Source organism: Ochotona curzoniae, unplaced genomic scaffold (genome assembly GCF_017591425.1).
Source record: "Ochotona curzoniae isolate NIBS_2020 unplaced genomic scaffold, NIBS_Ocur_1.0 contig_291, whole genome shotgun sequence".
Taxonomy (NCBI): Eukaryota; Metazoa; Chordata; class Mammalia; order Lagomorpha; family Ochotonidae; genus Ochotona; species Ochotona curzoniae.
Window position 1 is genome coordinate 5,540,023 of NW_024465649.1, and position 13,602 is coordinate 5,553,624.

General features: G+C 41.8%; 1 protein-coding gene across 2 annotated transcripts in view; it reads left to right on the forward strand.

Annotated features, from left to right (window-relative positions):
* TM2D1 (TM2 domain containing 1) overlaps nucleotides 1–6,243 on the forward strand; it is a 43,526-nt gene extending 37,283 nt beyond the window's left edge. The window contains exons 6-7 of one of the 2 annotated variants that reach the window (XM_040978448.1): nucleotides 4,044–4,173; nucleotides 5,919–6,243. In XM_040978448.1, the coding sequence (XP_040834382.1) occupies nucleotides 4,044–4,154 (111 nt within the window). In that variant the 3' untranslated portion in view covers nucleotides 4,155–4,173; nucleotides 5,919–6,243. Of the gene's footprint in view, nucleotides 1–3,526; nucleotides 3,884–4,043; nucleotides 4,174–5,918 lie in introns of those variants that run through there. The other variant, XM_040978447.1, reaches the window with a different exon arrangement.
* Nucleotides 6,244–13,602: the final 7,359 nt, after the last annotated feature.

The following is a 13,602-nucleotide window of genomic DNA, read 5'->3' on the forward strand; positions in this document are numbered from 1 at the left end:
GATCCGAAGCCAGGAGCCAGGAACTTCCTCCAGGTCTCCCATGTGGGTGCAGGGTCCCAAAGCTTTGGGCTATCCTTGACTGCTTTCCAAGGCCACAATCAGGGAGCTGGATGGGAAGTGGACTATTATTTTCCTGTGGGACTAGTGCAATGCGCTGAGCTCAGTGAGTTTGTTCCCAGCTCAGTGCATGCACAGCTCAACTGTTTTTCCTTCAGTCTTAAAGCGTTTACTACAACATACAAAATGGTGCCTGATGTGCTACTACAAGAGTTGATCTGCTGACTGTCAGGTCTAAAGGCTATTCGGACCTATCTTGGGTGGAATCTGTAGGATGCCACGTTGTTGCAGTTTGCTGAACCAGAAATGAGTTCACTTCCAGCCCAGTACATGTACAGTACTGTCCATAGCCTTTGCCTCCTTGTAAAAATGGCACCTGATTTGGCTATAGGAGGTGGACTGGGCTGTGAAATCCACCTTGTTCCTGCACTGCTTGTCTGGGATCTGCCACTCTGTCTCTGCTCCTGGTCAAATCAAACAGACCATCAGGACGGGCAGTTCTTTGTTTTCTCTCCCGAGTTCCTGATGAACGAACCTTCCCACTCAGTTGCTGGTGAAGTTTCAGCTGCTGGTGCAGTTCAGATTGCTACTTGCTGGATGCTGCTGGGCTATTTGTCACTGCAGCAACACTATGTTGTGTCGGCTGCTTTCCCATGTTTGTCATTCTCCAGGTGCCCCTCTGCTGTCATTCTGTCCTCTCCTGTTTCTTGGGGTGTGCCCTCTCTGCTTCACACTGGGTAATGTTTCTCTGTGTATTTAAACATATTCTTACCCTATTCTGCCATCTTGATTCTCCCAAAAAAGTCTGTTGTTAACATTCTTAAAAATCATAAATAGTGTGAACAATTTCCATCTTCAAATATTTTATACACAATTTATTGATATATTGTAGAGGCCTAAACTGAGTTGTGTTTAAATGTTGTGGTAACTGCACATGTTGGTACTGGAACAGTATATTGTGCATTAGCTTGTTCTGTCCCTTTTTGTGTGAGTTAAAGAAACTGAGATCCAGAGGAGATTAAGGTGTATGCACTTACAGCTAGGTAGTAACAGATTTCTTTGAACTTTTCCTTTTCAGCTTTATTTTCTTATTTAGTTTTATTTAAAAAAAATTTTTTTAAAAAGGAGGGACAGAAATGAAAAGTTTTTCCATCTGCTGGTTCACTCCCTAAATTGCTTCAATGGCCAGAGCTGATCTGATCTGAAGCCATATGAGTGCAGAGGCCTAAGTGTTGGGCTATCCTCCACTGCTTTCCCAGGCCATATGCAGGGAGCTGGTTGGGAAGTGGAGCATCTGGGACATGAACTCATGCCTATATGGGATGCCAGCACTTGGAGGTTGAGCATTAGACAGTGGAGCCATTGTTGTCAGTTTGTTTATAAAAATTTATTTATGTTACACAGAGTGAAAGTGAAATAGAGGGAAAAAAAAGGGGGTGGTGGTGGTGGAAATAGATCTGGCCATTGATTCACTTTCAAATGGTCGGTATGACCAGGATTGGGCCAGGCTAAAATTAGGAGTCAGGAGCTTCATTTATCTCCCATGTGTGTGCAGAGACCCAAACACTTGGATCATTTTCCATTGCTTTTTTAGGAACTTTAGCAGGAAACTGGATTGGAAATGGAGCAGCTGGCACTTGTATTGGCATCCATATAGGATGCCAGTGTCATAGGCAGTATGTTAATCCACTGTGCTACAACACTGACACCTTAGACTGATGTTTTATTGGAAAGTCTAATTTACAGAGACAGAACTATCTTTCATTCACTGATTCACTTCCTAAGTGGCCACAATTGCAAGAGCTGAGCCAGGCTGCATGGTCCCAAAGACCATCGTCCTTTAATTTCCAGGGCCACTAGGGGGAGCTGGATGGGAAGTGGAGCAGCCAGAAATCGTAAGGGTTGGCACTCACAGGGATGCAGGTATAGATGTCTTTGGTTTGATTAAGTCTCTGTTCACTGAACCCTTTGGATGTGATTGAGAATGATTCTTGCCCATTCCATTATCTTGAAGCATTTCACTTGTTTTCTTCTAGTGGTTTTGTAGTTTCATATCATACATTTAGATCTTTATTTAGAATTGATTGTCACACATAATCAGAAAAGATGGGTCTAGTTTCATTCTAGAAAAAGTTCGATTTTTCCAGCACCACTTATGAAAGACTCTTCCTTCTCCAATGTATGTTTCAAGATTTTTCTAAGTCTATATCCTATGTGTATTTTAGAATTGACATTTTTTTTGGGTTTTTCATCATAAAGTTAAATAGTTGTAAAGGGTATAATTCTAGTTTGTAAATATTGATGTATTTATATAAAACTGTTGCAACAATTTACAGATGTATGTACCATAATATAAATGCCATAGAATTTTAAATGTCAGTGTTGAAAAGATATAAATTATAATTTACCAACCATTATATTTTATATATTTTATTGTTTTCTCCTTGAATTGTATCTGTTCCTTCCCATTCAGGGATTTTTATCCTAATGAAGTTTCTTTTTATGCTTGAAGACTTTTTACTAGTTATCTTATTTACTAAAATTAAAACATTTAATATACCTGTGATTTATGTATGACGTTATTAATGTTGTACAGTAGAGCAACAGGACATTTTTAACAGGTTACAAATTCAGTGAATTATTTTTAAGCAAAAGAAAAATATTTGGAGTGCAACATTTGTACAAGTTGTGGTACAACATGTTTTTCTGGATTTTTGATTAAAGGAGAGATCCTGGGGCTAGTGTAATGTCACAGAAAGGTTAAAGTGTTGCATGCCGTGCCAGCATTCCATATCACAGTGCCAGCTGTAGTGGTAGCTGCTCCACATTCAGTCCAGTGTCCTTCTAATGCTTTTGTCAGGGTAATAGAAGATGACCCAAGTAATTGAGGCCCCAGCAGGAGACCTGGCCAGAGTTCCTCACTTCAGGCTTTGTTTGACCCACACTTGGATGTTGTGTTATCATTTGTAGAGTGAACCAGAGGAGGGAATCTCTGTGTGTGTATGTGCGTGTGTGTGCTTGTCTGTCACTCTTTCAGATAAATAAAATTTTAAGAAAAAAGACTCCTTTATGTCAATATTTTGAGCTGTTCTTCTGTTTACCACTTACAGGATTATATACCTCAATGCCATCATGAGACTAGCGTGTTCCTTGATAGTAGTTATGCCCTTCTGTTAACATGTTAGAGAAAAGATCACAATGATAGGGCAATGACAGGGAACTGATTTGTTTCCATTGTGGCTTGATAATAAGTAGATCGGTTTTACAGAGAACTTTTGAAAATCGGGGTCTCAAAACTGATTCTCATAAAACTCTCTGCACCCACATATATTTTGGTAAATCTTTTTCAGTCTTTGGTGTGACAGTTTGAAAATTGCTACAGATTGTATTAACTGGATCATCACAAATATGATTTTGTCAGAAAGATGATTGCAGTGTGTGTTGTATTTTCTTTCTGTTTTCCATCCAGGATTGTTCTGCCAGGGCTGTGAGTTTTACTGCCTCATCTCCTGCGGAGAGCCTGGTCTGGCCAATCATACCAGTCCCATTCCCTTGGATCACTAACTTGTCCAGCAATAGGCATAAAGTCCAAGCAAATCAAAGAGTCTCTCTGGAATTGGCATAGAAGCACCGAGGAAGAAAATTTTACTTCCTTTTGGGAGCTGCTGAGTCGAGATAGATGAACCTGAAAGTGCCTGGCAATCAGTTTGAAGAATGAAGACAAGCAGAGCTAAGCAAAGCAGAGAGGCAGGGATACCAAATCAGGGCCCTAAGGGGCAGAATTCAGCCCTTGAAGCTTTGCTTCGTGCACGGTTTTGATTCTGTATTTTGATGCCTCTATTCTTTTCAACTACATGAGCCACTAAAATACCTTTTCTGTTCAAGTTGAATTTTTGTTGCTACTGAAATAACTTACAAACGTAAATCTGAAGTATTATAAGATACCTTTTTAAAAAATGAATAATTAAAAAATTTTTCTCTTTTAGATTGTTGGACCTTCAGATGGAAGTAGTTACATTATAGATTATTATGGAACAAGACTTACAAGACTAAGTATCACTAATGAAACATTTAGAAAAACACAGTTATATCCATGAATACTTTAAAAACAACTTGGTAAGTGATGTGTATGTTTGATCTTAATTATTGTTCATGCAAATTACATTCATTTTGGGGCCATAGGAAATATTAAAAGATCAACTTGTATTGTGAACTCTTCTGATTTTGTTTATCAGAAAACTTGGGTCTATATATGTCTAAATAACTCTAATCCTTTGGAAAGAATTTTGTGTATGCCCATTGGCCCTTGCAAATTCTCAGTTCAGATTCCTTTGTTGCAGTAAATATGCTTAAAGTTCAAAGTTCATAGAGAAAAATAATATCAAAGAAAAAATATTCATTATATGAAGATTATAATGAGTTCTGTACAAAGTTCAGTGAGTGGCCATTTTCTACGGACCATCTTGCCAAGGATCCACAGGCTCTTTAGCTTCTTTTCTAAATTTGCATTTGTTTTTGTATTTTAAAAATGTATTTATTTGAAAGGTAGAGTGACAGAAAGGGAGAAGTCTTTCTGCTGATTCATTCCACTAATGGCCACAGACCTGGACCAGAGTGAAACCAAGAGCCAGGAACTCTTGAATCTCTCACATGAATGGCAGGAGCCCTCATACTTGGATCATCTTCCACTGTGTTTTCAGGCTCATCACCAAGGAATAGGATTGGAAATTAAGCAGCTGGAACCTCATCTAGCGTACTTGTATGGAATGCCTGCGCTGCAAGCCAGCAGAATAACCCTCTTGCCGCAGTGCCTGCCCCTGTAGCCTCTTACTTTGTCTTTCCCTAAACTTGAAAATGGATAGGATCAAAATGCTGGACTTCCTTTAAGCACACTTATTCTAACCTAAAATTTAACTGTGCCCATGAGAATTTTTAATTAGCCTCAGCTACTCAATAGATAATGGACCTGCACATTTAAAAGATAACATCAGTCTTCCTGATTCAACTCTCTGGTTCTCTAGGACTCTACTACAAAATTTTTGTTTCAATTACTGCTCCTTAGTCTGTGCTAAGTAGTAACCTTCCAGTAATGCACGGTTTTTCTTAGAATGAATTTTTGTTAGAATGTTGGAATAACCCTTGTGTAACAGAGAACTCCAGTATTAATATGTAGTGTATAGGGCTAGCAGCTTTCAGAGACAATCGGTGAGAAGAACAGCTTTGAATTCTTGGTTGTTACCATCATAATAATCAAACTTTTCCATTGACAGTCTCAGAAACTGCTTCCAGAAATCAGGAAGGGAACCAGCATTTGCTTTCTATGTTATAGAGCGTAGATAACATCCGAAGTATAACTTTGCCTCTAAGCTGGCTTTGCCTTGTGTTAGAGTAAAATTAATAGATTTTTCCCCTCACAGTAAACACATGCCTGCCATGGGATCAAATTGTAACGTACCTTGAAAAATCTGAGGTATTCATTCAACATATTATCTGGAAAGTTTCTGAGATTTTATCATAGTCATTGAGTTGTAAGGATAAAATGCCTCATCTTACCGAGAAACAAGTTGATACCTACGGAGTTGAAACCCAGACAGATAATTGACTGAGACTGTGATATGGGTGTTCTGTGCATTCTGTGACATGACTTCCCTGCCTGCCACCATACTCAACCCTGCCAACTCTGTCGTGTTGTAGTTGGCATCTTCATTTTAGAAGCTATCGTTCAAGGGACCACTGTGTAGAATGTGAAATTGCCAAAAGTAAGAGATAAAGTCTTAAGTAAGCATTAAAAAGTATCTTTTAGATACCCAGTTAAAAAATTTTTTAATACTGTATTTTAATGTATTTCTTTTGTGTTTTAGGGTTTGGACCGCCTTGATTTTAATAGAGAACTCAGTAGATGAACTTCTAGATTTTCCCTTTTCCTTCACATACCTACTCTGTGGATTCCATATGATCTTTTTGTTGTTGTTGATGTATTGATTATGATTGTTTGGTCGATTTAGTAGAAATGTATGGTTCTGAGATTTATTTAAGAGAACTTTGAAAGCTGTATAATGATCTTTCTGATGCTACTGTCTCTATGAGATAGATAGCTTATTATTCTGAGTCTTTAATGTCTTTTACAAAGGCAAATTGCCACTTTTCAGTTTTGCTTGTGAAAAATAAAAGCATAACTTATTCATATGGTTTAGTCTGTTATTGTTCAGAAAATCTTGTTAAGTGTTGAGTGTAGCTGCCTTGTGATTTTGAACTTTCAGAACACTTACTGTGTGGTGTGGAGAAATGCCATTTATGTTGCCTGACACAACAGTGCTGTGTATGACAACTCATCAGGTACTTTTGCAGCTTTCAGATCTGTTTTTGCCTTGCTGTGTACGGAACTAAAGATCAACAGAGAGGGCCGTACGTGATAGTCTAGTGACTAAACCTTTGCCTTGCATGCTCTGGATCCCATATGGGCGCTGGCTCATGTCCTGGCTGCCACACTTCCCATCCATCTCTGTGTCCTGGGAAAGTAGTCGAGGATGGCTGAAAGCCTTGGGACCCTGCACCTGTGTGGGAGACCTGGAAGAAGCTCGTTGTTTCTGGCTTTGGGATCAGCTCACTCTCGCCAGTGTGGTCACTTGGGAATTGAACCAGTGTGTAAATATGACTTTCCAATTAAAAAAAAAAAAAGATGATCAGGGAATCCGTGAAATCATTAGGCAACAGGGACACCTGTGACACTGAATCAGGCCTCTGAGATGTGACTGCTTCCTTTGCACAAGCACAAGCTTTTGCAAGGCCAAGTGTGAACTTGTTTGGCTCACTGCAGTTACATGTGTAGTTGATGGCCAAGATGTGAACACCATACACAATTAATGCCTTCCATTTGTGTGTACCCCAGGCAGATTTAGGCACAGGCGCCTTAGGTGATGAACAGTGTCTAAAGCAACATATGTATGTTAGCACCTGTGTTTTCTCATTGTCTACAGAAGGGATTTAAAACACGAACATAGGTGGAATTTTATCTCTCCATAATATTATCCTTCTCTTTTTAAAAAAAATGTTTATTTTTGATGATGTTTACATAGTTGATTAGGGTGAAAAGGGTCAAGGATTAGAGGAAAGTGGGTGAGATCATTGCTTCCACCTTCTTTTTTTGTCTTCCTTTTACTTGGGGAAATGGAGAAATATGAGAAGCCACACCTAGTTTCCCAACAGACTCTACCCTGGGATAGGATGGCTACCTGATACAGTCCCAGGGTTCATGATGTGGGGCATGCTGTGAGGGGCATGCTGCAAGGGTCCTGCTCAAGTAGTCTTGATAATTCAGTAGTTCTGAAATGCTGTGCATCTCACCACTTCAAGCTTGAAAAATCCCTCTGTGATCCACTGGCTGACACTTTAGAGTCTCCATTTGCCCAGGTATTCACTGCCAACAGTTGGCTGGGTCAGTTGACCAATTTGTTCTGTCCTCTGTCCTCTGTTATAGTACCAGGTATCCTCTGCAGACTCCAGTGCACTGCCATATCCTCCATGTGCACCTGGATATGCTGTCCACTGCTCCATCTAAGCCACTGAGGAGGTCCAGCTCTGACACATGCACTCTACAGTCAGACCATGGAACCTGCAATTTTCACTATGGTTGAAGTTCTGAGTCAGGCAGTCCCCAAAGAAACTTCATTTGAGGTGATCCCAGACATGATTCTTGTGTGTGCTCACCAGTACAGGGTCTGGTTCAGTCTGTCGCCTGCATCAGCCTATACACACAGTGGTGGTTGTAATTGCTGGGTCAGTTCTGCCTTCAGCCCTGTCTTCTATGCAAACCAGTGAGTGTTGGAGCCCAGTTGGATCTTGCCCACCACATACTCAGCCTTTACATAAACCAGCAGAAGCTCCAGCCTAGTCAGAGCGACCGCCAATAACCCCACCAGGCCTGTCCCCCTACCCTGGTTCCTGTGCTTGCCAGTATGTATAGCAGACTGGTCCAATCTGTCCCACATCACAGTTAGCCAGTGCATCACAATGAGCATTAAAGGCTAGTTCAACCTGACCAGCCCCTCTATCCAGCCCACTGTCATGGCGGTGGGTGCGACTTTGTTTAGCCATTCTTACCCTAAGCCCTTCCTTCTCATGCTCACCAATTGGAGTGGCAACGCAAGAAAGAGGTGCCCAATTTCCCTAACAGGCCCAGCTAACACTGGTAGGGGCTATAGCCAACCCCAGGCCTGGCCCTAGTGTGAACTGCTGTTGGTATAGCCCAACCTGGCTTGTCCAGCACTCCATTCTGGTTCTGGAATCTGCCAGTGGGTGTTATGAACTGGCTCACCTTGGCTTGCCCTAGACCTGAGCCTAATGTATGCAGATGGGTACTGTAACCTGGCCTGGTCTGGGCTGCTCTCTATTGTGTTTCTTGCACTCACCTGCAGGGACTGTGTTCTGACAGAGTTGTTTCCCAGGCTCCTTCATCAGAATCTCTCCCAGTGCCAGATCTCACACACTGACCAACCTGCACCCATTCCAGTTCTTACTGTTGGGCCCACACCCAGACACAGGTCACACATGGCTCAGCAGGGGCAGAGATGCAGCCCAGCCTGTCCTATATCCACCCTAGTTCTCATGAGCACCCAATGAGTGCTATAGTCTAGCCCAGTTGGGCGGGCAAACTCCAGACCCAGTTTACAATTGTGTGAGAAACACTGTAGTCATGTCCAGATCAGATTGCACCCCCCATGGGCCTAGCACAATAGCCAAGCTAAAATTCTCACCGTGCATGCACTGGGATCCCATATGGGCGCCGGTTCTAATCCCGGCGGCTCCACTTCCCATCCAGCTCCCTGCTTGTGGCCTGGGAAAGGAGTTGAGGATGGCCCAAATCCTTAGGATCCTACACCCGCGTGGGAGACCTGGAAGAACTCCTGGCTCCTGGCTTCGGATTGGCTCAGCTCCAGCCGTCGCGGCCTCTTGGGGAGTGAATCATTGGATATAAGATCTTCCTCTCTGTCTCTCCTCCTCTCTGTATATCTGCCTTTCCAATAAAAAAATTAAAAAAGAAAATCTCAAAAAAAACACAATAGTTTGCACTCCCCACTCTAACCCTTGCACTCACGACAACCCAGCCAGGGTATCCCCTTACCTCCCCAACTGGGCCTGTACCCAGCCGCAGATCTGGTATGTGCCAGTGGTTATTCTGACCCAGTTTAGCATTGCCTCTCAGCTATCTTTGCCTTTGCCTCTGCATGCTGCAGAGTGGCCTGACTTGGTTGGTCCCCCAGTCCCAGGTCGCTGACGGGTACTGCAATGTGGCCCTGCTCAGTCCACTCGCATCTCTAGCTCTGTGACCCACACACCAGCCTGCCTCCTTCAGTTACCAGTGGGGTAATGTTTGCTCAGCCCTTCGCAGTCCACCCCTTCCCAAAACCACCCCACACACTTGCCAATAGGTGGTTACCTTGTCTGGCCATCCCACTTCCCAGGCCTGAACGATGTGCTCATCAGCGGGAGCTATGACCCACTAGAGGAGTTGCCCACATTCCCCCACTTGGCCCACTCCCAGACTCAGGTCTCATGCACAGCAGTGGGTGCTAGGCCCTTAACTTGGCATAGCCTGTTGCCGGAGACCAGCTCCAGCTGACTGAGAGCTTGCAAAGGATGTGTGGGTCGGCGAGATGATAGGAAGAGATAAGACACGGACCACTATGACATGATGCTCATAGTGGACAACTCAGAAAAGTTGCCTTCTTTATTTATACATAAATCATCAAAAGCTTTTGCACAACATCCAATTGTTTCATTTTTCATTACATCATGGTTATGAAAATGCAAGAAACAGTCCTAAAAAATATTTTTCTATTTCAAAGAAAACATTTTTAACAAGCCATTACTCATTGAAACCTGCAATCACCTGACTGAAGCCAGGAACTCCACGGTTGGCAGTGCACGCGATTACATAGTGACAAGTAGTTTACTTAAAATCAATTTTTACTAAACACAAACTAATATTGATTAAAATATTAAGAATACAGAATTAAAAGATCATAAATGAAAGGATTTTATAAAAGCATATAACATAGATTCTTTGCTAAATCTTATAATCAAATCATGCATTAATTACGGTCACCTTCACCTAAAGCTGATTCAATTGGTTTTTTTGTTAAAGGGCAGTCAAAGGGATCAAGACAATTCAGCTAATCTACAGAGGGCCTTTACAAGAAACTTCCTTTCATCTATATAAACTATTTTCTTTCCCTAAATATAAATGCCAGTATAAGATAGAAATTTTTTTTTTTTTAAAGATTTATTTTTATTATTTTTTCATTGGAAAGGCGGATATACAGAGAGGAGAGACAGAGAGGAAGGAAGATCTTCCGTCCGATGATTCACTCCCCAAGTGAGCGCAACGGGCCGATACTATGCCAGTCCGAAGCCAGGAGCCTCTTCCGGGTCTCCCACGCGGGTGCAGGGTCCCAAAGCTTTGGGCCGTCCTCCACTGCTTCCCCGGGCCACAGGCAGGGAGCTGGAAGGGAAGCGGGGCTGCCGGGATTAGAACCGGCGCCCATATGGGATCCTGGGCGTGCAAGGTGAGGACCTTTAACCACTTGCGCCACCGCGCCGGGCCCAAGCCTTATAATTTAGATTTTCAACTTTTGAAAAGGTGTTCCCCATGTTCAAGATATTATGCTAATGAAGCTCCATGTAAACTGTCATATTATTTGGTCTTCCTATCATTTGCAAAGGGTGTCTTTAAGTCATTATACTCATTTTACAGATAAATATATTAAGTTCCACAAGGATTGAATAATAGGTGTAAGTTTGTAAACTAAGTGGTGAAACCAGAATTTAAACCCAGATTAATAACTGGAAATTTTGTATTTTTAACCTCTGTTCTACTGCCTGCAACAGGTGATTATGGTATAATTCCTTACATATTCACTGCCAGTGATTATGTGACAAGAGGATTTTCTTAATATGTTGTTGAACATGTTCAGTAAAAGTAGAGGTATCTGCCTGTCCTGAACTGCTTTGCTTAACAGTTTTTTAGTTAAAATAAATAATTGATTTATTCAAACTTCTCAACTTTATATCCTAAATGTGCCAGAATGTTTTATAGGTCTCAAAATGAGACCAACAGAAATGATTGTCATTAAAAACTCATTTTTTCCCCCCAGTTTCCCCATTTGATGTTTGTAGCACTATCTGCAATAGAGGTCGAGCTAGCTTAGCCTTGATGATTATGTATGTCAGTAGGAGAAATGTCAGGATCATGCCATCCAGTCTTGCTTAGTCTTGCCAGTGTCAAGTGAACTTAGAGAAATACATAGGTGATGAGTGGGGTTACAGATCCTTTTTCTTTGGACTTGTCTGAATTTTCTTTCTTTTTTTTTTAATGATGTTTAGCCTTTTTTTTTTTTTTTTTCCTGTTAGGTCTTTGTATTTATTTGAAAGACTGAGTTAAAGAAGAGTAGTGGCAGAAAGAATTTTCTATCTTCTGGTTCAGTCCCCAAATGGACACCACAACCAGAGCAGGGCCGTGCCCAAGCCAGGAGCCTGGTACTTCTTCCAGGTCTCCCATGTGGGTGTAGGGGCCCAAGAGTAAAATAGAAATGGAAGCCCCCCAAATCTTACACTCTTCTTTCCCTTTCTGTCCTGCATATACATTTACCTTGATTTCTACCAATATCCTGACTATTTTTAAAAGAGGTATTTATTTGAAAAGCAGAATGACAGAGCGAGGGAGAGAGAGATGGGTACAACAGCCATAGTTGGGCTGGTCAGTAGCCAGGAGCTGGAAACTCCATTTGGTTATCCCAAGTTGTTCAAGTACTTGTTACCGTCTGCTGCTTCCTATCACATTAGCAAGGAGCTGGATCACAAACGTAGCAGCTAGGACCAAACCTGGTACTCTGATAAGGAGTGCAGGCATCCTGAATGGTCTCTTAATCTGCTGTACCATGACCCCATCTACTATTACCCTGACTCTAAACATATATTCAAATGGAAAAGGAGGAATTAACACATGACATTGGAGCAACACAGGATGAAGGGAATAGCACAGACTTTGGAATCAAACAAGCCACAGTTTGCATACTTTCTGTTGTCACTTGTTTGGTAATTTAAGAACTGCCCATTCTGACCTCTAAGACTTCTAAAATAGGTTTAACGGGATAGGTTAAACCAGCAGAGTGCCTGCGATTAAGTCCAGCCACTACTTCTATTCCAGCATCCTATTAATGTTCATCTTGGTAGGCAGCAGATGAAGGCTCAAGTATTTGAGTTTCTGCCACTAACATTGGATACCTAGGTGGAGTTTTTTTTTTTTTTTTTTAAAGATTTATTTTTATTAGAAAGGCGGATATACAGAGAGGAGAATCTTCCGTTCGATGATTCACTCCCCAAGTGAGCGCAACGGCCGATACTATGCCGATCCGAAGCCAGGAGCGGGTGCAGGGTCCCAAAGCTTTAGGTCCTCGACTGCCTTCCCGGGCCAGGGAGCTGGAAGGGAAGCGGGGCTGCCAGGATTAGAACCGGTGCCCATATGGGATCCCGGGCGTGCAAGGCGAGGACTTAACCACTTGCGCCACCGCGCCGGGCCCGCTAGGTGGAGTTTTTCAATCCTGCCTTCAGCCTGGCCTAACCCTAACCTGGCAGCAATTTGGAGAATGAACCAGGTTATGAAAGCTCTCTCTCTCTCTTGCTGTGCCTTTCAAATAAATCAATAAATATAACAGAAATAAGATAGGGGGTTGCTATTGTGGTATAGCAGTTTAGGCTGCTACTTGGAGTGTTGGCATCCAATATCAGTCTTGGTTACTCCCCTGCTGGTAAAGCTTCCTGTACTGTGCATGAGAAGGCAGCAGAGGTTAGCCCAAGTTCTTGGGCCCTTAATGTGCATGGGGGGATCAGAAAGAAGTTCCTGGTTCCCAGCTTCAGTCTGACTTGGACATGAGTGTTGAGGCCATCTGGAGAGTGAACCACAAGATAGAAGATTTCCATCTGTCCCTCTTTCTTTTAAATAGATCGGTACTTTTTTTTTTTTAGAAAAAAATATTTTAAAAAATTACTTTTGAAGGAACAAATCTTATTTTGCCATCAGAAAGGTAATAAAAAAGACCATTTGTCTTCTTGTCACAACATTATAGATAGTCCTTCTTTTTTACTTACGCTTTTTTTCCCCACTTCTGAGGTTTATACAACTTGATTCGGCTGGATTCTTTTGCAGTTCTGTAAACAGTTTCCTTTAGTTTATTCTTTCTAGTCTGAAATAGGACCGGTAACAGTCAAGTAATATAGAGAAATTAAGCAACATGGATAATAGCTGCTGTTTAATGAACCTGTGCTATAGGGATGGGATGGTGGTAGGGTTCATATGAAATTGCAAGATTCCTACTATTTGGGTTATGCCATGGTTATGTCTTTAATTGAAGTCCCTTTAACAGAAAAAGGCATTATGCCTGTTTTTGGAAATTATTGACCCAAGTTTTTCTTCTCTTCAATATCATTAACCTTATCTGCAGCTATTTGGTATAATAAAAGGGTCAGAAATGTCTTTTTTTCAGGAAT